Genomic DNA, 20,592 nt, shown 5'->3' on the forward strand with positions numbered 1-20,592 from the left:
CTCGTGATGAGGAACGTGGGGTGGATGGGCAAATTAAAGTGACGTCGGTTGAATTGTTGGAATGTAAAGTAATGTTGGGGGATTCGATCGATCGATCGGAACGGGGATATAATAGAACAGCGTACAGTCAATGTACTACGCTATTTCGAATTCGTGAAACTGGTGTCGCAGCGAGTATCCTTACACCAGTCGAAATAATGTAAAGGAAGATAATACTACTAGTATCGGGATTATATTTGAGAAAAGGGAACTAAAGAAGGAAATGGAAGACCTGCGGAGCCCAGCTAGCAAGATTGAAATTGATTAATTATATGCCTCTTAGCTTGCCTCTCCCTGCTGTCAAATTTGGTAGATAATCGAATAAATTAAGATATGATAAGGTTTCATAAGGTTATATCTTAGTTAGAAAACCTGCTCATCAGATCCCCGCATACATCTATCTTCTTATCTTTTTGTTGTACAACAATGTTGGTTAATTTTATGTATGCAAGAGCGGGGCCGATGGAGCTCATGGACATGGCTGTATGAAAATTGGGCCTGAGAAGGTTACTGGATATCCCGTCCTGCAGTGTATTCTCCTTCTTCCCCACTCCATTGGATTGGGTTTCCCCCTTGTTTTCCCCTCCTGTAGCATGTACATGTAGAGAACTTTGTAAAATACGAGAATTCCATGCTGATTCGCTAGACAGCGGTGGTACCGGTACACAAGTTGAGATCTTCCATCCTTGTCACGAGTATAGTAACGTCGTACAAAGTCTTTCGAATATGGTTAGTGAATACGACACCCTTTTTAATCATATTAAGCTCAAGTAAGAGGTAGACGATAGAGAGAAATGGAGATAACGAATTTATATTATTATCCTTTCGTATTCAATCCAAAGAAAAAGAAAAAAGAAGAGCGAATACAGAGGGAGTAGAAATAGCATCGGCCGGCTTGGAAAATTTACACACAACCATCGAATAAGAATCAATCAATCATTCGTAATCACCTAAAACACAAGAACCGTCCCATCGACATGCCTGGATGTCGATATACCCTCCAGGTATTTCGCCTCCTCTCATTATTATCATTACCCATGACCGTTCTCCTACCTCCAGCTTCCCCATCAACATCTTTCCGAGGAGGTTTCTAAACCGCCTCAAGACGTTTCCTAGCAAGCTTAACATCCTCATCTTCATCATCAATTTCCTCTCCAACCTCTTCTTCATCGTCTTCATCCTCATCGTCATCGACTCTTCGCTCGTGTTCACCTGCGGAGACCCAGGAGCCACGGTCATCGAGACTGACTCCCTCGGTTTGTTGACGTCGTTTGGTACGGTGGTTGCGTGTGCGGACGCTGAGTGAGGATTTGACGGCTGCGTTGCCGGGAACCCAATTTGAGAGGGCGTCTTCGCAGTCTTGGATGATACTATAATATAAAACAATACCAATTAATATCACCCCCTTCAAAAAAAACTTCTGTTGTAGTTCGAATGGAAAAGAAAGAACTTACTGCTTGCTATTTTCATATCCATCATAAGCCGGTCTGGTCTCACCAGGAGTGACAGGATTATCGTCCACAAGCTCCAACAAGTGTTTTCCGTAACCTGCGATCAATGCCATCTTTTCGTTATGCTCGCGCATAGCGTCGAACATGTAAGCGAATGCCGCCTTTAGCTTTTCGCGAGTGATGTTTGAAAGCTGTGCCTCCGCGACTAGGGATTCTGCTTCGGCGCGGACGAGTTCCTGTTCTAGTACTACGATCTTTGGGGAATTTGGTTCTTTGTATTTAAGGTGGGCGATTTGGTCGGTTATCTTTTGTTTACCTGTAATTTCAAGGATTTATTAGATTTTATAGACCTTTTTTTTGGCTTGGATGTGGTAGTATAAAAGGGAGGGAGGAGGAGCATACGATCACGACTAGGCTGCACGGAAGCCTCAATGTTTCGGATAGACTTGATGGTAACACGATACTGATCATAACGATCAATAAATTGATCTTCAAGTTCACCAATCTCGTAGATGAGGACACCGAGTTTGTCGGTGACATCTGAGACGTCATCGTCGGCTTCTTCACCCCAGATGGATAGTTGACGGGCGACTTCTCGGCGTTCCCGGCTAACGAGTTCCATAGAGCGCATTAGGTTCTTTTCCATCTTGACGAGCTGGGAGAGCTTCTTGGCGAGATCCGGACCACTTTTTTTTTCAAAGTAATATTAGTCTTCCGTCTTTTGGTCAGCTTCGCGACTTTTTTAGGAGGGAAACTTACAATGCTCCAGCGGCAGATTTTCTGAACGTGTGACCTGTAATAAGAATCAACAATCGAATGTCAGTATTCTGGCTTCAGCCGAATCAAGCCGTCTAACAACCCTCCCACGGGGATATCAGAACTAACCAAAGTTGCTGCGACCAAAGAGACGACCAGCTTTGGTGGTGCTAGGCGGAGGAGGCGGGTTTTGGAGCTGGGACTGGGTCGGAGCCCGAGCGGATCTCATGGAGTAAGTGCGATGCATGATGGGCGGTAATTTGGAGTATGTAAAGAAAGTGGTTTTGAAGGTTTTGAGGATTAGTTGAAAAGTTGGTGAGGTTGAGAATTGAACAGACAGCTAAGAGCTGACCTGACCTGACCTGCACGAGTGAGTGAGAAAGCACGGAAGTCTAAAGCAACCGGACGCCGCGACAAACGAAAAACCGAGCTTGCGCCTGAAACGACTGGACAAAAGCGACAAAAAGTATCGAGGCTGTTTGCGGCAGTATAAGATATCAACGACCACAGCAATTTCCTTATGAACCAGAGTATGTAGATAGATAGAAAAGTAGAAGTAAGAGAGAGATCGAGGGGAGGAAGTGGAGGGGGAGAAGGGAAGAAAAGAGGTTTTAAGTATCTCCAACCACCCTTTTGAGCTAAAAGACAGCATTCGCTTCCAACGGGCTTAAACCAGACCAAATGCGCCCGCAAGCCCGCAAGCCCCCGGCGATTAAAATGGATTATACTTTTCCTTTTTTTCCCTTTTGACAAATCCAATTGGTTCGCCGGAAGCTGCGATGGAAGGGGAGCATAAAAAATCCTGGTTTTTGAGCAAGGAATGGGGACGTGTAATGCAATGGAGTTAAGGTTAACGAGTGTGAGTGAGCTGTGTTGTGCGGCCAGGTCGAAGAACTATGACGTTTGTCGCCAATTACATTCAATCGATCGAACCGGGTTCTGTGAACTACCCTGAAAATACTTATTATCAGGGTTCAATAGTTAGTTACACCCTTGACTACCTCCAGAACAATTAAATTACTTGAGTACCTAAGTAGTATATAAAACTTCACGATATCTTCATCAACAGATTAACTTATATTCAATTCGAGTGACATGAAACGTCGGCCGGGTCGACATACTCAGAGCATAGCAACCCCGCAGAAACCCCACTTTGCTAGTTACCTGGTCGTTGTCTTGGTGTCTCGAATCCGACCAAACACTCCGTTTCCAGTCGACCATTTCATGCTTCACCACCAACCAAAAAAAACTTTGTTTCCATGGAGAGCCAGATCGAAAGGCTAAGAAGGAGAGGCTGGATTGGATTCGGATCTGGTGACGTCATGCTTTAACCAATCGGAACCTCTTTTGGGATCTGCAACATGGCAACAACACACATTCCCTCTCTCTCACGTGCTTCCCCCAACTCATTCACGATATACGTGACCTTCTGACACCGGATACGAGACTACTTCTGACATACGCGCACTCTCCTTCGACTTTGGTTTACTATTAGTGGTAATTATTCTATTCTCCTTCTTCACTGCGAAATACTCCTCGACAGTGTCCCAAAAGCCATCAACTGCCATCTCTACATCCCCCCATTCCCAAACTTTTAACAGTGCACTATGAAACCCGATCCATATATTTGAATGTTCCCTTCCATCAAACAGTTTAGAGAGTTGGTGGTAGTATGTACTCAATATTGGTTTTATTACTATATCTGGGTCAAAATCTTCTTCTAGCACCGGATGCGTGGAAGGGAGGGAGGCTTTTGTTCTATGGAGATTTGAGATCTCGTGGGAGAGGACTTGCAGGTGCTGGAGGTGCTGAGGCGGGAGGGGGAGGTTTTTCATGGCTTTACTGCTCTCTTTAATATTTGGATTAGGTACTTTGGTCGGAGTGCGGGCAGCTGGTCCCGAGACTAGGTCAGGCATGGCCTTATCTGAGACGGTTCTATAGCTATCTAGGAGTACCCGAGTGTCAGTTGGGTAGTGTCGGCACCAGAAAAGATCGCAAAATTGAGAACAAAACCAGTTTGTAGTTCTTGAGATCTTAGATTACTTAGGTCATATTGAACTACCGTTTCAAATGCAAGTTCATATTTTTTGTCAAGCCATGTTGCACTAGTCCTCGCGATATCCATCGCAAGCTTGTGCTCGATCCATAGGTAGTATCTATAAGCCACCCGTATCAGATCTAGGCAACCTAGTTCTCTGACCGTATACTGACTAAAACATCCATATCCTCACCTAGTACCCGGATAAAAGAGGTACTAAGACAAGCAAAGCTATATACCTACATCCCCAGATTCTTCAAATCCTCCCCAAGCACCTCCTCACCAACAACAACAGCCTCCGCTGCAACAGCCACAAAAAACACCAATGTCTCATTCTCCATACTCGGGTTCCTCCATCCATGATACGTTCCTATGTATATTACATATTATTGGCCTTTTATACCCTAAATTCAACTTTATAACAGTACTTAAGACTGTAAGCATTAAAAAGTACTAACCTCTCTGAACAACCACATCCCCCCTCCCAAACCTCTTCTTCTCCCCACCATCCAATAAAACCTCCAGCTCCCCTTCCACAACAACTCCAAAGTCGATTGTCTCGGTTCTATGTGCTGGACACTCTGCCCCTGGTAGAAACTTATTCATTACCGCTACTACTCCGTTTTTTACGCCAATTCCCTTAGGGACATAGGCTTCATGTCGTTTAATGTCGCCTTCGTCTGACAAGACGGTAGGGAAGGTGTGGGTTGTAAAGACATTACCAGCTAAGAGTGTGTTGTAAGGGGGGTTTAGAGGAACGAAAGCGATTGGTGAGGAAGAGTGGACTGTGGAGGCGCCGGAGGGGGTGGTAGTTGTTATGATTTGGGTGGGGGCCAAATTAGACATTTTAAATTTCCTTTTCAAGATTTTTTGGAGTTGATTAGGAGATAGTAAATATATGGCGATTTAGTGTTAATTGATTGTCAGGGCTGGATATTCCTTTTAGCTGACGCTTTTGATTATTGAGTGAAACGATGAATACAGGTGATAGCGGGGTTAATTGGGGTGACGCGTAAGCTAAAATAGAATGGGATATTGATACACGGGAGGAGTTGACCGTAACGTTATGGGGCTGAAAAGATCTAGACCGGACTTCAATGAGAATATAAAAGATGGAATCTAGTGTATATCAAAAGCCCCATTATTATAATACATATAAAATATATCGGTATCGACGTCTATAAAGAACGCAACAAATAGAATGTTTGTTTATTATTAATTCCGAGAACTGTTCCCTTTAATTTGGTTAATCAGCACGGCTCCTCACGCCTCTCGATGGGAATGTTATAGTTGATTCGTTCTATTATTCGTATTTTCTCCATCCTTATCTAGTTTCTTATCACATCATCGAATACGAGGCTGAGGCGCGGAGTTAAATTGATCCAGTTGCGAAAGACTAGGGCTGAAACGCGTTGTCCCATACAAAAATCCAACAAAGTCACTGGGATGTTGGTATGATTCGTGGACATATAAAGTTCAAATTTAGAGTTAATTTAAGTTTCTAGAATGGCAAAGCTTAGACGAAGTTGGTAAGAGGCTGTGGATAAGGTTTAGAAGATGATTTTTTATTAAGAGTTTGGAGCTTAGACCATCAGAAACGCTGGAGCTAAAGAACGCAATGTATGTACTCGTGAGAATGAGGAGGCGATTCTACGGATTGTTTTCTTTAGAGTTACTAGGAATTGTATATTCTTTACCGAGCAAAAATCTTCTATAAGGCTTGAATCTATTTCACATGCTTAGATATTCTCAATCGTTTGGGGTCTCCATCTAAATCTAACCCTAAGTCCACTTCGTAGAGCCAAGTAGCTGCTATCTTATTCACGAAGTAAACAGTGAATTCATGATTGAAATTATAGTCTATGAAACTACAAACCTACAATATATGAGATTTTCTACGGCTAACACCAATCTTAATTTTCAAAATATTAATTTCAGAGCTGATCCCTGACCGACTGACCGATATTACGACTTCAATTCTTCATTTCGAGTGTTTTTATTAAACGCACAGAATATATCTCAAGCGATATATTAACTTACCAACATTCGAAAGTCATATTTTAGAATGATTATGCCATGTTCATGGATGTCTATATCATAAAGTCGTTGGATTGACTGTAGTAGTGTCGTAGGCAGTATCGCGATATCGTCGATCTCGAGATCTCCTGCGTAAGTATATACCACTTCCACGTGGAAGTATTACAGGGTGTATAAATCTTGTAGAAAGTCAAGTGAATGTATAACATTTGATACACAACGAGCTTTCGTGAATCTCATAGTATTACTTACCATGACTAGCAGATGATCTCGAGATTTCACGAGTTTTTCGATTTTCGATTCCTGATAATGGGTCGACACTCAGCTGTCGCCTCCCGTCCGCAACCAGCCTTTCAATTTCTTCGCCACCAAAATTTAAACCCCAGATATTTTCCAGGAGGAAAATTCATTTATACACTTCCCGATCATCCTCAAATCTTCAACTTCCCGGAAAAGAACGCCCCGGGGACAGCATCCCCCCCCCCCCTTCCTCAGCCTCCAAGTATACAAAGGTACCAATACCTTTCACCTCTCATTCCACACAAAGTCTGTGCGATATATATCCAATATGCACGATCCTCAAGAAGCACGCAAAGGGCACGGATCTCTGCACCTTACATCCCTATCATCCCTCTCTTGATCATGCTGCAAACGTAAGTACAGAGCTATCAAATCAAACCCGGCCGCCTACATTAGCCAGTTTCCAAACGAACCCCCCGGAAAGGCGTACGTAAACCTCCTATTCAAAAAAGAGCTTAGGATCACTCGTTGATGCATAGATCGATCGATCACCTATCACCTACTGCCCATGATGAGGAAATATAGTTATCGCCAAGAAGAATAGGTTGCACTGGTAGGGAAGCTTTATACCGGATTTTTCATGCGGCTTGTTATGCGGGTGGTTTTCTAGCTTTTGAATGCTTGCCTGGAAGGTGAGGCTACTGAATTATGGACATGGTTTTATCATTAGATGCCAGATACTTGATTTTGCGTAACAGCGGTAAAAGGAAGGTTTATGAAACGAGAGTGGATAACAGGTATAGCAAACTTGTCCCACCAAAAGAAAGGAAAAAAGGTTAAAATAACCAGTCTACGGTTGATGGGGTAGCGTATATCGAGGAGTGATTGTAGCAGATGATACCGACTTCAAAGGTTCACTCATCATATCATACCCTCGTTTTTTTCATCTCAGAGGTTTGTTTATAGTTAGTGAGGTCACGATATCCTCAACGTAGTTTTTGGTCAACTATCCGCCTGCCATCCAAGCCTATCAATATCAATATTATCAAGAAATGTGAGAGCTACAGGCATACATAGTCATCAATCGCCCGATGTACACATGCATGTCTATCATGAAACCTCTAACCCAACTACATCAAAATCCTGGTTTATTCCTCCACACAAAGCATTCAACCAGGCTTACAGCTGCCTAATCCTGATGAAAAAGAAGCCTCAATCCTAATACCCTGGCACGCCCGCGCATACGAACAGGAAACGAAACAGCACAGAGCGAATGGAAAAGAAAAAAAAGGTTGTGGAAGAAAGTGGAGACGTAAGCTTCACTGGTTACGCAAGCTTAAAATCTTGACGAGCTCGTGGTCTAGTTGTTTCTTCGGAATATGTTCTTTCTCGTTATATACCACATTTACACAAGCGTCGGGGATATACGATGCTTATCACCCTCTTTTGAATGTGTGGATACGTGTGTAAAAGTTTTTTTTTGTATTTCAGGCATGTGGTCAGTCAGATGCTTGTCTTGTGTTATTCTTTGCCTCCATAGGATGGTGAAAAGGTTAGGACGATGCGATGAGTGAACACGTCGTGCAATTCGTACTATAGTGATAATATGGTTATTTGGAATGACCTGTTGGCGTATATATAAATTTGCCAGGTGGTTTTCAAAAACGAACCAGCCGTTGTTGTATTTTTGGCGGGTAATAGTATCCTACTGCCAATATATGACCGCGGCCACCGCGGTCAGTGGGGTTTTCTTACTACCGTTGTTGCTCCGCCGGGGTGATATTATACATTCTTACATAATATATCCCTAGATAGGGCTTTATATTATTTTTTGACGAGACGGGCTCCTGAGAGAATTGAATATTCATTTGTGACAAAGAACACTGTGAAGCGGCTCAGTTTTTCGGCGCCGAGGAGTCTTTTATATTCGCCTGACCCGTGGCTAAAAAAGCAGTCAACGTTGGAAGATACGTACGATATACGCAGATATATAAAGGAATTCAAATCATATCACAATGTTTCATTTTTGCCTTCACAGAAGAAGAAAAAAGAAAGCGAGAGCGCGCGGCGTCCTGCTGACCCAGCGCAGCTCCCAGGGTTCAAAAAGAATGTTTCCTCCTAAAAAAAATCAAAAGGAAAATGAAACCCTTGGAAGAATCTGACACGCCATGCATACGCCATTGATACATGCGTATCCAAATTCTTATGTCTATGTGGACGTCCAATGTCCAGATCCCGCACCGTAACGTTTATCTTTAAATTTTAATTCACGCCTCCGAGGTGGTTTTTTTATACGGGAACCCCCAAATGAGGAATGTAATTACGAGGTTTGTTGTAATTGCGAATGGGGTTTTATATGTTGTGGAGGGGAGGTGACGCGTCCTTCTGCTGTTCCTCCGGGCAGGATGGGAATTCATCCAGCGGGGGGCAAAAAAAAGCTCGGGAAGTATTGGTATGGGAAATTATGTTGGTCCAATGGGAATAAGAATTAATTGATAGATGGCGATTTCATAAGCTTGAAGACGATCAATGAGAGGAGAGAAAAATCTTCTGTTCCCATGTCGTAGATCGTGATACCTGAGACGTTGGTACTACCGGGAAGCGAGTGCTGTGCCCGAGTTTATTCGGGGATATCTCGATCAATTGGACTATGGCCACGGGAAAGGTGGAGAAAAAGGTTCGTCCGACGGATATATGAGTTTAATAGTGATCGTTACGAGATGAGACCTACCTTTTAGATGTCCCTTCAATGCCAACGGTATCGTTTAGTTTTCGAGACACGGAGGATTTTTGTTCGGATTGGAAGAAGTTTTGTGTTGAATACGTGCAAAATGCAACAGCTGGAGGAGTCTTGGCATGGGCGATCGATAAACCGGCGGACACGCAAGCTTAGACAGAAGAACATTCCTCAGCGGACATCACATGGAGTTTTGGTCATTGTATAGCTGGTTCAGGCCGGTCGGGTACATCGAACTGACGAGTTCAATTTTGACGAATCAAAACTAGCTGGTCGGTGACGAGGACCTCCAGCTTTCTAATGACTGTTTGCAAGTCCCGGTTACGTCAGGGGTTTACTGTGTCATGGAATTAAGATGTGGCGGTGAAATTTCTTAGGAAACGAAAAAGAGAAAAAGAGAAAAAATGAGGGGAAAGGGTTTTTTTTGAATAATACAAATCCTCTTTTTGTGTGAGAAGAATAGAAATAAGTGGGGAGTGTGGCGAATGCGCGGCTGTGTAATTGTTGAATTTGACAGTCAAGAGCTGGTTCAGGCCTCGGGTGTTCGGAGGTGAAGACTGGATATGGATGGGATGTCCATTCTTGATCGCGGCCATCCGATTAGGAAGACTGGTAGGCGCTTTCTAAGACTAACTGGGGAGCAATATGTGAAACGGAAGCCAATACCAGATGTTCGCAAAATAGAGGGGGGGAAATGTTTCGAAGCAGAGTCGACAGTACTGCTGTAGTTGTGCAGGACTCGAAACGTTCCCAGGGTATGGTGGGGAGACACAGAGTTTTAGTGGCCCTTAACTTAGAATTCATATTCAGAGGTTGACTTTTCTCATATTCCGCATACAGGACCAGACATTCGTATACTTTTTCTTTGTCGACATCATATGTATACATCCAGGATCCAGTTTCGAAGATTCGATAGAGATATATCACGGGCCACTCACGATTCCCCAGATTGTCAGCGGTGCTCTATCCCAACATGCAATCCTCCACGCCGCCTGCTCCTGCTTAGCGCAATATTAAAATGTTCCCGGCGAAAATGTCCAAACCCATGGCCAAGGGAAAGGAACAAGTGATATCGATGTGGTGTGCGAGGACGCGTAATTTTGGCCGTCCGGACAAATTGCCAAGCTTCATAGGCTGCAGTGCAAGCATGTTTTCTTTTGCCATTGCGTGTCCTCCGCCACACCCCTAACGAGAAAGAAGGAGGAAGTCGGACTCGGCCCAGAGTTCTGCGCAGTTGCGTAAGCTGGCCAGGCCTAAGGCTATGTATTTGGCATGGCCACTTTGGAAGAGAAGGGAAAGTGTGCGGTGCGGGCCCATTTCTCTTTTCATTCGATTCTTTATTCATTTTTAGTCTGTTTTTTTACCACTATAGTATCGATACTGGTCTGCTGCTGCTGCTGCTGCCGCCGTGCAAGGTGTCTTCGGATTTTGATTTGACTTGGATTTGGACTTGGACTGGGACTTGACTCGGTTCTCCTCATTTTTTTGCCATTTGCCATCCATCCCATTACGAATTCGAGTTTTTTCTCAAAACTGGACGGACTTGCCTTCTCTTTACGACGCATCTTACTCCCTCCTCTGTTTTATATTCTATATTCGATTTGCTATAACTGAGTAGTGTACTATCTCAAAAGATATATACTCTTCTACGACGTACGATTTTAATTTCTTCTGGCTTGCCCCCAACCCCCCCCTCATCATCCTCGTCTCAGGGATTCAGCCTCATCATCCACATTCATCACCCATTTTGATATCTGGCCCAAACAGTAGGAACCACTAGCACTGTTGATTGATCTTGCATTGCACATTCCGACATCTCCGACCTCAAACCAGATAGGGAACAATAAGTACATAGGAACGAACCAAGAGGGAAACGTTAACTCGACTCGTCAGCTCCCGGCCGTTGAGTCTTAGCAGTCTAATTCCTTTTTTGCCTCCCATATTTTGGAATAGACAGAATAGTATACAAAGGTATATGGAGGAATCATCAACCTGAGCTTACGACTTCCGGGCAACGACATCTGGGACGCCCTCCGGACCCCCCTCCCTTCTTATACGATCCATATGCGCAGGTGAACGGTCGTCGTCGTTGTCGTCGTCGTTGCCGCTCGTGAATAGTCTGCCCGAGCAAGTCGTCGTCACCCTGTGCCCGCCCGGCAATACATATCTCCTCGTCCCCCATCATCTTCGTCTCGATCGTTCTTGTCCCTCTTTATCCCAGTACTTGTGGAGTGATTTATTTCTTTTCCTCGGTACTACTATACTACTGTTGCCCGTTTTACTATTCCTCTTCTTCCTCTTCTTCTTCTCCTTCTTCTACTACTCCTCTTCCTCTTCTCTTCTATTCCCCGCCCGCTTGGATCGAAATATAGGACGACATATATCTGCCCCTTCGACATCATGGATCACCAACAACAGCAACCCTTCAGAACTGACCCGGCAGAGGTGGAGGCATGGGCTAAGGACCTTACCCAGCAATTCAGTCAACTGTTAGCCACTCAACAGACAAGACGTGCTCAAGAGGCTTTAAGGAAAAGAGTCCAGTCGACTTCAAGATCGCGGAGTCGGTCGCCTGTCCCTCCCGCTCCCCTTCACCGACATACTCCTTCACCTGCGCCTCCGACTTCATCGTCGTCTGCCGCTGCCAGGTCTCCCAGGCCGCCGCCTGTACCGCCAAAGATTCCTAACAATTATCCATCTCCTTCTGCCCAATCTCAATCTTCATCGTCATCGTATATGACTCCCGCTCCGACATCACCGCTACCAATGTCTCCATCGCAACCGCAGTTCCAACCCCAACCCCATCCCCAACCCCATCCCCAATATCCATACCAACAACCTTCTCAACAATCCGCTTCCGCTTCCGCCTCATCAAGTCATTTAAGACCTCCTCCGACTCCCACCAGACCCTTCACAAGAGTAAATAGTGCACCGACATCTTCTAACTTACCACCTCCTTATGTTGCCGTCCGACCTGTTCCCCGACAACCCCAGCCTCCATCCGACTCCGCTTCAACACAGTTTAGGAATTTCTTGATGGGTCTATCGGAAACTCCAGTTAGATATGAGAATCCTGGACTGTTAGATAATGCTTTGAGTGTTATTCCTTTAGACCAGATATATGGCGAAGCCGAAGAGGAGCATATGCTTTTCAAGGCTGAGGCTCAGAGTTTAGGCCAGTTCAAAGAAAAATGGGGCTATCAAGACTGCGTTATCAGAGCCCTATTAAGGTACGACGAAACATACTCCTCCGTTCCTTCAAAGGTAAGACCAATCGTATACTAAGGCGTCATTTTTTTTCCAGGTGGTTTAAACGTACTTTCTTCACATGGGTCGACTGTCCAATCTGTCCCAACTGCGGATCAAAAACAGAACTCCAAGGTCTAACGCCACCCAACCCTGATGAGATTGTCCGAGGTGCGACAAGGACGGAATTATACAAATGCCCAAAACAGGATTGCCAACGACACGAGCGCTTCCCAAGATATAGCGACGTCTGGGCATTGCTCGAGGCACGAAGAGGACGATGTGGTGAATGGGCAAACTGTTTCAGCATGTTGTGCAGAGCAGTCGGTGGACGAGTACGCTGGATTTGGAATTCAGAGGATCACGTCTGGACCGAGGTCTATTCTGATCACCAACAACGATGGGTACACGTTGATGCTTGTGAGGAGGCCTGGGACCAACCTCGCCTGTATACGGAAGGATGGGGTAAGCAGATTGCTTACTGCGTCGCGTTTTCGCACGACGGTGGCGCTGCAGACGTTACTCGACGATACGTGCGGAATCCACGAATGCACGGCCTACCGAGGACTAGATGTCCCGAGGAAGTCTTGCTTTATATAATCGACGAGATTAGGGAAAAGCGACGGAAGAACCTAAGCAATGAGGATAAGAACCGACTGATGAGGGAGGATATGAGGGAGGAACAAGAGTTCAAGGAATATGTCGCTGCTGTACTTGCTGCTGAAGTTGGAGCTGGCGCTGCTGCGCATCTGGAATTGCAACGGCCGTCTGAGGCTGAGAAGCGGCCGCGGGAGAGTGGTATGTTGGCATATCCCGATATCGCATCGTCGTCACCATCGATTAGGTTCTAACAGTTTATATCTAGGACGGGGAGAATGGGCACGAGTTCGAGGAGAAGATGGTCAGCACAGCGGCCCTGCCAATCGTCCCGGCGGACGCGGCGGACCCTGACTCTCTACACCTCATTCCTTCCACGTTTATCCTCGACACCCCTACCCATGTCGTGCATCCGTTGACATGGGTCCACTGGCATACCCTTTTGCGCTATAGTTTCGACTTTGCTCACTTCATGCGCAGGCGAGCGCGCTACCTCCTAATCGCTCTTGTCAATCCCACATATCATCCGTCGTCGTTGTTTATAATATCACCATCACCATCGCCATCGCCATCTCGTTTATATATATATACTCAATCCATCGTCGCCATCCTATACCATCATACCATCTGAGGCCGTCTCTACCTCATCCTTTCTTTCAACATTTCCCTCAAACATACTATCTTTGTTTATACGCCCTCTTAGATTCCGGACCACTCCGGGTTGGTTCCACTTTTTTGTTTGAGTACAGTCTCTAGTGCAAGAAACCTTCCACTAATCGCTGTTTGCTCTTTGTGTTTTTTCACTACAAAAAAATAATCATTGGCTGGGACTATCATTGTTTGCTTTACATTTCCTTTGTCATTTTCTCATTACTACTTGTTCCGGAATTTAATAACAAGCATGTCGCCACAAAAAGGTCTTTCATTTATACCAGGTCTCCTTTTTTCCCTTCCATTTGGTATCTTTTTCTTGATGTATCATTGTCAGCGTGTCGATTTTCGGTTTCCTTACTCTTTTTCTTATATCATCCTACTACGGCTGGGTTTTCCTTTTATCTTTGTAAGATTTTTTCTTCTTCCCTTTTTTACTATTTTCCTTTTGTTTATGTCAAGTATCAACTCCTTTATCACCTTCACCTCAAAAATGTATCTGAAATGATACACTTTTGAAGGGAGAGACGGAAAGAAAATGGAGAGCTATGGATTTTTTTCCTTGGGAGAGAGAAAAGAGAGATAAGTTAGGAAAGGGGGGAATCAAAAGAAGACCAATGGCTTCTCTTTCCGCCCTTTCGTTCTTTTTTGTCTCTTTGTGCATCAAGAGGAGGGGCAAGAGACAAAAAATCTTATGTTACATAATTTTTATTTATTATTATACCCCTCTATTTATTTTTTTCCTTTCTACTATTATTACATTCTATGATATCTTGGGTCACATTTTAGATCGCTTGTTTTCTTCGTGAATTAGGCCGTGAGGATTTGAAATTTAAAGATGGTTTGGATTAGAACGGAACTGGCGTGCTGGGATTTAGGCTAGTGAATAGGATATCTTTTTTTGGTGAACTCGCACCCGTCTTGCCTCCAGACCAGGGCTGCGTATAAAACAAAACTAAGGTGGTAGGTGCGTATGAGGAGAAATAGGGATTATTTAGGTCTATGAGAAGATATTAGGAGGTTATCAGGTCTGGGTCGAGAGATATTATAAATTAGGTTGGCGCCGTAATAAAACTTAGGACGATATTAGGACCTGAATTAGGACGAGGTCCGGGAAACAATGCTGAGAATTAGGTCGGCCAACTGGCTACCGTTTGTTCAGCAGCCAGCCCACAAACCTAAACGCGGTCAGGATCGAGAAATCGTCAGCCCTAGCTTCCCTTAATAGTCTTCTGTCTATATCAAAAAATCAATATTTAAACAGGTCTGTCCTCCCTCTAGAGTAGCAATTCTAATCTACGTTATCATCAACTTCCTATCATCGAGTCGGGTATACTAGTATACCAGTAATTAATTGATTTTTTTTTTTTAAAAAAAAAGATAACACTTACCCCGCCCCAGTATCCCGAGCGCTTGCGACCACGATAAAGTACTTAAGTGTTCCTCGGTGTACACGTTTTCTACTTGATGCAGACATGGGCCGGGTCTATATATCCTAATTGTTTGTGAATTCACCAGCCGCCTTCTTGTAGAAAACCCTCGGTTGAGCCCTGCACTTTCGCGATAAGTGATTTCGAAATTATAGGCGATCTGAGGTATTAACTTCGACCTTTAGGGGTGAAAAGGATTGGATGCGCGATATCATTCATCATCATATCGTTAATCCGTCCATACACGTAAAGCCACCCGCTGGTGTTGTTAATGTGGTATTTTTCAACATGTCTAGGCTATCAACTCCAGGATTGTGCAAAATGTCCCGCCGTATATTCATTTCTAGGTTGACAAAATAGGTATCTAACAATAGAATCCCATATGCACATCCATCCCAAGGTATCCCAGGCCCCTATCTTCTTGTTTCTCCATCTAGAAGTCCGAAGCCCAGGTTTGTTACACAGCCAACATTTTGTCCCTTCTTTACATAATTCGAATGGCAGAGCTAACTTCCCTTCGCCAACTCCGCCCACAAACGTTGCCAAACGAAACCATTGTAACTGTAAAACCCTAGAAAACGAACCAGATCCTAAAAAATATAGTTATCCGGTTGATGATCCGATATCCGGGTAGAAGTACTTCTTTTATACCCTTCTGTTCGCTTCTGTCTTTTTCCCCCAATTGTGCAAGAAGTGGGTCTAGTGTCTTTCTGTTGTACTCGTTTCTCATTTTTGGGGGGGGTAGACAACTCTGTAGGTTTATGGTTCTTCGTTGGTTGATGACGCGGCCCCCAGGCCGCTCGCTCCCCTCCCCCAAACCTGCACTTTTTTTCTTTCCCTTGGCTTTGCGCTTTGCTATTTGAGCCTCTTTTCTTGAATATCTACACAGCATTGTGATTGTCATGCCAGTATGGACTTTTTTACCCGAGCAAATCAGGACGCACGTCCACCCAAATGACACATGGCTGGTAAGGGTCTATTAAGGTATTGGTAGACGAGGTGGTTAGTGTAAGTAGTAGCAAAAGTTAAAGTTAACTTGAAGAAAAGGTCTTTCTTTTTTTTTCCTTTCCCTCTTTTCGAAGGGGAAGCAATGGGTTCGAGAAGATTGGCAGTTTTAGATTATGTAAGGTGAGATTGCTGAGCTTAGGGCGAGATTTTTTACACGCTTCTTACTGACTTTTGTTCTTTTTCTAGCGGAGGGAATAATGATTAGGTATTATGTAGTGGGTTTTAGTAACCTCTTTTTGGGTCTGGTATACACCAAGAGGTGCAGGAAGACATTGCCGTGATATCCGAGCCGGCCTTTAAGCAAGCCTTGTACCCTAAGTATGTACATACTTGTCACCCATGATCCGAGAAAGAAGAAAATTTTTCGATTGAAGAACTAATTATTTCTAAGTTGACAACAGGAACAACGGAATTCCCGCACTAAGTTAACTAGAAGTTACTCTTCCGTTCAATTAATTAATCGGAGGTTGGTTTTAGGCATTGTTATCCGCTGACAAAGTACGGAGTATTTGATAGTACATCCTGCGTCGGAATCTGCGGATTTATATACATGCGCATGCGGATTATCCCATGGGACATTAAGGTTAGACTATATTACCAAGGAATTATTGGGAAGCTTGATAACGTTAGTACATAAACGGGATTCTTCAAGTGCTTTTTTTGGCTTTTGTTTTACATTTGATTAGTTGGATGCAGATCAATGGAAGCTAACTGGGGATGAATGTTTGCGGGTTTTATATTGATGAAATAATTACTTAGTCTGATCGATCGATGTGAAGCAACTAAGACCTACGTGTCGACTAGGACATCTTTGAGGTACTCAGTATTACATGAAGGCTACATTCTTCAAGTTAGGTAAGTACAACCTCATAGTGGGAATAATGATAATGTTGTCCGATTGAGCTCCTGGTTATGCTGTATTTCCGCGAGGGGTCGGTTTACGAGTTTACATATTCAAGTATATACTTAGGTATCGAGACATCATCTAGGTTATACTTCCGCAATGTTCCATTTTGGAGTACGAAGGTCACACTTGCATTTTGACAGATGTTCCATATGCGTTTTCTAGTAAGTTTCAGTTGGAGATCATCCCGCGAGCTAAATCTTCGATCTCTTAGTACAGTGCAAAAGTTTGCTCTATAAACATCGGGTAGAACCGCAGGTAAGTGGATAGCTCTATAATTTTGTTTGGTACTTCATTAATGAATGACGTGAGGAATTGATAGACTTTGGAACTAATATTTGACTCGTATTGTAGACACAGCCCACACCGTTAACCGCCTTTGCGGCCAACGTGGGCTAGGTATTGTTTGGCATGATGCCCTAAGGATCTAATTTGAATAGTCGTGTTCCTCCGCCTGTTCCATACATCTTTCCACACTAGGTGCTGCCTACGGCTTCAATTACTTTGAAGGATTTTGGTTTGCCTTATAGATGAAAAAGGTACGTTAAGGTGTTCCTCTATGAGAGGGGCTAAATGCTATTTGTATTCACGAAAATGGAGCTATTGATCCGGGGAGCTAACGCTAGAGTTGCATAGTCCCATAACGAAACCACTTTCCTAAAACTGTTGTGGTTTTATGGCTAGTTTAATATGCTAGAAATGTATCTATATTTTGTAACCTATGAGATATTATGCTTTTTTGAATACTCCTTTGTTCTTTTCTTTAATTCTAGTGTTCTATTTTGTTATTCTTTTTCTGGTGCTAAGGATTAATTATCGCGGATACAAGATCTTCAGAGTCTAAATGTAACTCACCTGGACCATGCCCTTGGGATTCCTGGGATGAACATGCGTGGGTCTAGCTTTTCAACAGAGTTTTGAGTTTTTATTACATTGTCTGTGTTATTTATAGCGATGTTTCTCCTTATCTCGTACTAAACCTCGGGGGTTTTTCACCGCAATCTCACAAGTTTTGACCCAAAAATGTTACCGTCTTCGAGACTATAAGATTTTATAATATTGATTCTCACCGCATATACTCATGTAGGACGAGGCAGGAGGATTATGAGAGGAGAGCAACCAAACTGTTCGGGTGCATGTTACACCTATCTGGCTGTGCAAGTTTAGCGTTTCATGCAAAAATATTTCGTTTCTATAGCATGCACTAGGCTCGTTAATTCTGATTTACGAGATAATTATCGTTCCCAGACGGCCAAAATTGTAGCCTTTGTAGCGTACAGCGCTTCTATTAGACTTACCTCAGACGCCAGCCCCGTATTGCAGACGCGGTCTACAGTGTACTTTGTTTAGACGCTACTATTAGAAGTCGTTAGATCGCCGCCTGTTCCGCAGCTTAGCTAACCAGCTAATTCTGTTTTATGATTTTCTAAATTTACATTTTGTTTGAAAGATGAATTCGATCGACAATTTGCATATTAAAATTGTATATGCTCTGAGCCGGTTACGCAGCATGTCCACCCGCTCCCCTGAATCCGACGATATATAGAGGTAGCACAAATGCATGGCGAGGTGTGTTTCTATTATCTTGTGAACCAAACAGCTTGACCCCTGAGATAAGTATTTCTACTCTAGCGCTAAGACTACTAAAATTGTAGATGAAAATATATTCGAAGGAAAAAGTGTCGGTTCATATAGCGGAATACTTCATGACCCACCCCCATAGGTATCCATTAGAATTGAGCAGGTCTGCATCTGCATGCTGCAGTAGCGGCCATCGATGCATCGCCAGCAAGGAACGTTGCAACCTTGTCGTCGGGCCAGATTTCTAAGAAAGTGAAATTTAAGCCAACTGGTTTGCATATCTCCGATACGTCTATGTTACACAGTATAGAACTATATTTGTCCATGATCAAGTATTTGAAACATTCTTTGATGATTCACTTTTGTCGTTCTATACCATGGGCATGTCCAGGACTGTCGTGAGATGCGCATCTGTGTTGCAATGTGTGGTAGATTCTCCCCACCGCGATCTCGCTAATCGGGGAAACCGCATTGAGCCGCTGTTGTCGTCGACCCAAGCTCCCCGCCTTCATTAACAGTTCGATTGTAACCCCTCCATTCCAATCCCATTCCATTCTCCCAACCTCCCAACTTCAACTTCGACCTCAATTTCAATTTCAAACCCTCACCACGACCATCACGATAACTCCAAATCAATACCTCATAAACTAATACCTTTAACAAACCATTTCATCTCCATTAAACACTCTCCAAAAATAATAAACAAAGATGACAAGTATCAGACCAGCAAGTCACGCCGGTAGCTGGTATTCCAAGGATAAGAATACCCTCGACAGCGAGTTATCAGGATATCTGTCCCAGGTACCTTCAACCATTGATGGTATCGGCGAGATTCCTCCAGCAGGAGCTAGAGTAATTATTGCACCGTATGTATCTTCTCTAGACTCTGATATAGTATTCTTTTTATTTTGGAAGGGATAATAGAACTGACTGGGTAGAATAGGCACGCGGGGTACTCCTACTCCGGCCCCGCTGCGGCATGGGCATATAAATCTCTAAACCTTACAAACATGTCCGTTCCCCTTGCTTCAATACATATAAACCGAGTATATATAATATCATCTAACCCAGAACTTTTAGAAAACGAGTCTTCATCCTCGGCCCTTCCCACCACATCTATATTAACGGCTGTGCTGTAAGCTCCCACGGAGCCTACGCCACCCCACTTGGTCCCCTTCCCATAGACACCAAAGCAACCCTCGATCTCATCAAGACCAACTCTTTCAGCTTCATGAACCAGGTCGTCGACTCCGATGAACACAGTATAGAAATGCATCTCCCATACACCTACAAAATGCTCTCCACCTTCTTCGGTCCCACGGACATCCCACCCATAGTCCCCATCCTCGTGGGAGCCATAAACACCGAAACCGAGGAAAAATATGGAAAAATCCTATCAACACACCTAGACGATCCCGAAAATGCATTTATCGTTTCTTCGGATTTTTGTCATTGGGGTAGTAGGTTTAGTTATCAATATTACATCCCCCAGCCGGGTAAGGATGGTATGAGTTTGAAATCAAGGGGGCATAGGGTTCCCGAGGGAGGGCAGGAGATATGGAAGTCCATCGAAGGGTTGGATCAAGCGGCAATTGAGGCTATTGAATCGGGAAAACACGAAAATTTTGTGGATTATTTGAGCCATACGAGGAATACGGTTTGTGGAAGACATCCTATCGGGGTTATCATGGCGGGTTTGGAAGAGGTGCTTAAGATTAGGGCGGAGAGAGGGGAGGATGTGGAGGGGAAAGGGTTGTTTAAGTTTGTGAGGTACGAACAGAGTAGTCAGTGTAAGAGTGTGGAGGATAGTAGTGTTAGTTATGCTAGCGCTTTTGCGGTTTTGTGAGAGCAAACTCTTGGATAGAGCTATGGATATA

General features: G+C 43.9%; 5 protein-coding genes across 5 annotated transcripts; 2 read left to right on the forward strand and 3 right to left on the reverse strand.

Annotated features, from left to right (window-relative positions):
* Positions 1-1,129: 1,129 nt before the first annotated feature.
* Positions 1,130-2,493, reverse strand: AOL_s00004g215 (uncharacterized protein; the record flags this gene model as incomplete). Its single annotated transcript, XM_011118865.1, has 5 exons — positions 1,130-1,409; positions 1,494-1,806; positions 1,893-2,176; positions 2,250-2,283; positions 2,376-2,493. 5 exons carry the CDS (start codon positions 2,491-2,493, stop codon positions 1,130-1,132), a joined length of 1,029 nt encoding a protein of 342 aa, XP_011117167.1.
* Positions 2,494-3,652: 1,159 nt separating this feature from the next.
* On the reverse strand, positions 3,653-4,162 carry AOL_s00004g216 (uncharacterized protein; the record flags this gene model as incomplete). The annotated part of the gene is made up of 1 exon (XM_011118866.1): positions 3,653-4,162. The coding sequence occupies one exon, from the start codon at positions 4,160-4,162 to the stop codon at positions 3,653-3,655; it is 510 nt and encodes a 169-aa protein (XP_011117168.1).
* Positions 4,163-4,191: 29 nt separating this feature from the next.
* AOL_s00004g217 (uncharacterized protein) lies at positions 4,192-5,130 on the reverse strand (the record flags this gene model as incomplete). Its single annotated transcript, XM_011118867.1, has 3 exons — positions 4,192-4,402; positions 4,528-4,654; positions 4,743-5,130. 3 exons carry the CDS (start codon positions 5,128-5,130, stop codon positions 4,192-4,194), a joined length of 726 nt encoding a protein of 241 aa, XP_011117169.1.
* Positions 5,131-11,698: 6,568 nt separating this feature from the next.
* AOL_s00004g218 (uncharacterized protein) lies at positions 11,699-13,495 on the forward strand (the record flags this gene model as incomplete). Its single annotated transcript, XM_011118868.1, has 3 exons — positions 11,699-12,528; positions 12,603-13,342; positions 13,410-13,495. The coding sequence occupies 3 exons, from the start codon at positions 11,699-11,701 to the stop codon at positions 13,493-13,495; spliced, it is 1,656 nt and encodes a 551-aa protein (XP_011117170.1).
* A 5,928-nt stretch (positions 13,496-19,423) lies between these two features.
* On the forward strand, positions 19,424-20,561 carry AOL_s00004g219 (uncharacterized protein; the record flags this gene model as incomplete). Its single annotated transcript, XM_011118869.1, has 3 exons — positions 19,424-19,581; positions 19,659-19,727; positions 19,796-20,561. The coding sequence occupies 3 exons, from the start codon at positions 19,424-19,426 to the stop codon at positions 20,559-20,561; spliced, it is 993 nt and encodes a 330-aa protein (XP_011117171.1).
* Positions 20,562-20,592: the final 31 nt, after the last annotated feature.

Source organism: Orbilia oligospora (assembly GCF_000225545.1).
Source record: "Orbilia oligospora ATCC 24927 unplaced genomic scaffold scaffold00004, whole genome shotgun sequence".
NCBI lineage: Eukaryota > Fungi > Ascomycota > Orbiliomycetes > Orbiliales > Orbiliaceae > Orbilia > Orbilia oligospora.